General features: G+C 19.5%; 1 protein-coding gene across 1 annotated transcript; it reads left to right on the top strand.

Annotated features, from left to right (window-relative positions):
• Positions 1-750: 750 nt before the first annotated feature.
• LOC105361503 (helix-loop-helix protein 1) lies at positions 751-1518 on the top strand. Its single transcript, XM_011498706.1, is given in 2 exon segments — positions 751-889; positions 1281-1518. Coding segments are annotated over 2 exon segments (276 nt in total). The 5' UTR covers positions 751-759; the 3' UTR covers positions 1427-1518.
• Positions 1519-2330: the final 812 nt, after the last annotated feature.

Below are 2330 nucleotides of genomic sequence, written 5' to 3'. Positions count from 1 at the left end.
TAATTTAAAGATCTTATTTCGAAAGTTAATAAAATTACTAAATGAATTATTTATCAATTTGTGTTATTTCTATAATTTTTAGTATTGATATACGTTAAATACAATGTAATTAAATAATAATAATGTAAGAAAATTATACAATAATTTATAATATTCATGTTACTTTTTCATTAAAATAATTAATTTGCACACTAAATAAAAATAAAATTTGTAACCTAAATATATACCTTCATAAAACTTTCGACACATATTAAGACAACGATGCATTCACTTCATATTACCTTTTATTAGGCGTTTATTTATTTTGAAAAACATTTTATTTGAGGGATATTAAATTATTGTATTGAAAATAAATATAAAATACAGCAATATCATTATGTATTATCAACTTTTGCTTAGCACATGATTAATGAAAAAGAAACTCTTCGTGCTTTCTGTCAGTTACAACATAAATCTTCAGTCTCTTAAATTTGTTAAACATGAAAAATTATTTAAAAATTTCATATATATATAATATAAAGGAATTCATACTTGAAATTACAAAAAATTGCACTGAAGATTTACGTTTATACAAATTAAATAAACTATATTTAAAAATATAATGAAAGAAAATTTGTAATAATTGATTGATTTGAATGAAATTAAATCACAGAGATTTTCTAATAAATTAAAAATTTTTATGAATATTTCATCTGATTTTATAAAAATATATGTTATAATGTAGATTAAATTTATTATTTCAGAAATAAATAAAATACAATGGCAAACAGGGGACATAATATAGTGGCGAGCTTAAGTGTCGGTACAGGAAATTTATCAAGAGAGGAAAGACGCCGACGTCGACGAGCCACGCAAAAGTATAGAACCGCCCATGCAACAAGGTGATAAAGATAATTTTTTTGTTTACCAATACTTAGTGGTTATTTATTAATTATATACATACACACACACATACACACACATATATATATTCATTTTAAAATATAATATATAGTGTATATATATTATGAATTTTCTATATTATATACTAGTATATTATACATAATTCGTATACTATATTTCATAAAATTTTCATAAATATTGACGCTAATTTAAATTTTTTATTGTTTAAACTAATATAGCCCTTTTTAATAAAGTATTATTAGAACATATATTTTATTAAAAATATTTAATTTATTCGAAATACTTTTACGCATTTAACTAAAAATCATAAGAAATAACAAACATTATGAATAAGTTTACTAGTATATAAATAATCGATGAATTTATATTTGTATAATTTCGAGTTGAAGCATTTAATCTGGCATTTACTGAATTACGAAAGCTCCTACCAACGTTGCCTCCCGACAAGAAACTTTCAAAAATTGAGATATTACGACTGGCTATTTGCTACATCGCGTACCTGAATAATGTTCTCGAAGCATAATTTTATCCAGTTAACACCATTTTCTAAAGATGATAAATTAATTTAAAGTTCCTGACATTATAACAATGCAACGAGGATAAAAAATATAGATAATCCAATGAAAAATTTATGTAAATATGCTAATGATAACAAATTTCCTTTACTTAAGTTAAAATAAATCAATATCTTACTATTATAGAGTTAAGAACAAAATATATAGTTAATAACAAACTAATATTTAACTAAAATTTGATTAATAATATATATCGTATTTACTAAATTATATAATTTTTTCATTTGATTATTCAATTATTTATTGTAATTTAATAAATAAATATGTAGAATTATAAAATTATATTATTATATTATCAAATTAATTATAAAAAGTAATATTTCAAAAATTATTCAACACAAAAAATATTATTATATTAAATATGAAACATGCTTTTGCTTAACAATGTTTTGTTTCTCTTAATTATTTTATAAAAAAAATCGATAAAACTAAATAAGATTTATTTATAATGTTAAAATATTTATATTTTTGAGTTTTTAATAGTATGCTTATAATTGACATTATAAGATAAATTTTTTCCATATTTTAAATATTTTTTTAATAATAATAATTTTGTAATTAGTATTGTTTGAAAATAATAAATATCATCTTATTCATAAACTAATTGAAATAAATGTCATAAATGAAATTAAGAATGTTTATTATTTGAAAACTTTATGTGCAAGTAAAATGTTATTGAAATTGATTTTATATTCTATTATTTTATATACTTCTATTGAATGATTTAAATTACTCCAATAGGAAATTAAAAATTATATATGCTAGTAACTGAATAAAATAGTCTGCTTTTAATTAAGATTCTTTTCTACTTTGTTTTCTACATTATTTGTATATTCAAAATTACATATTTTT

Source organism: Ceratosolen solmsi, unplaced genomic scaffold (assembly GCF_000503995.2).
Source record: "Ceratosolen solmsi marchali unplaced genomic scaffold, CerSol_1.0 scaffold30, whole genome shotgun sequence".
In the NCBI taxonomy this organism is placed as follows: Eukaryota; Metazoa; Arthropoda; class Insecta; order Hymenoptera; family Agaonidae; genus Ceratosolen; species Ceratosolen solmsi.
Note: the sequence above shows the minus strand (reverse complement) of the source record. Positions and strands in the feature narration are given on the sequence as shown.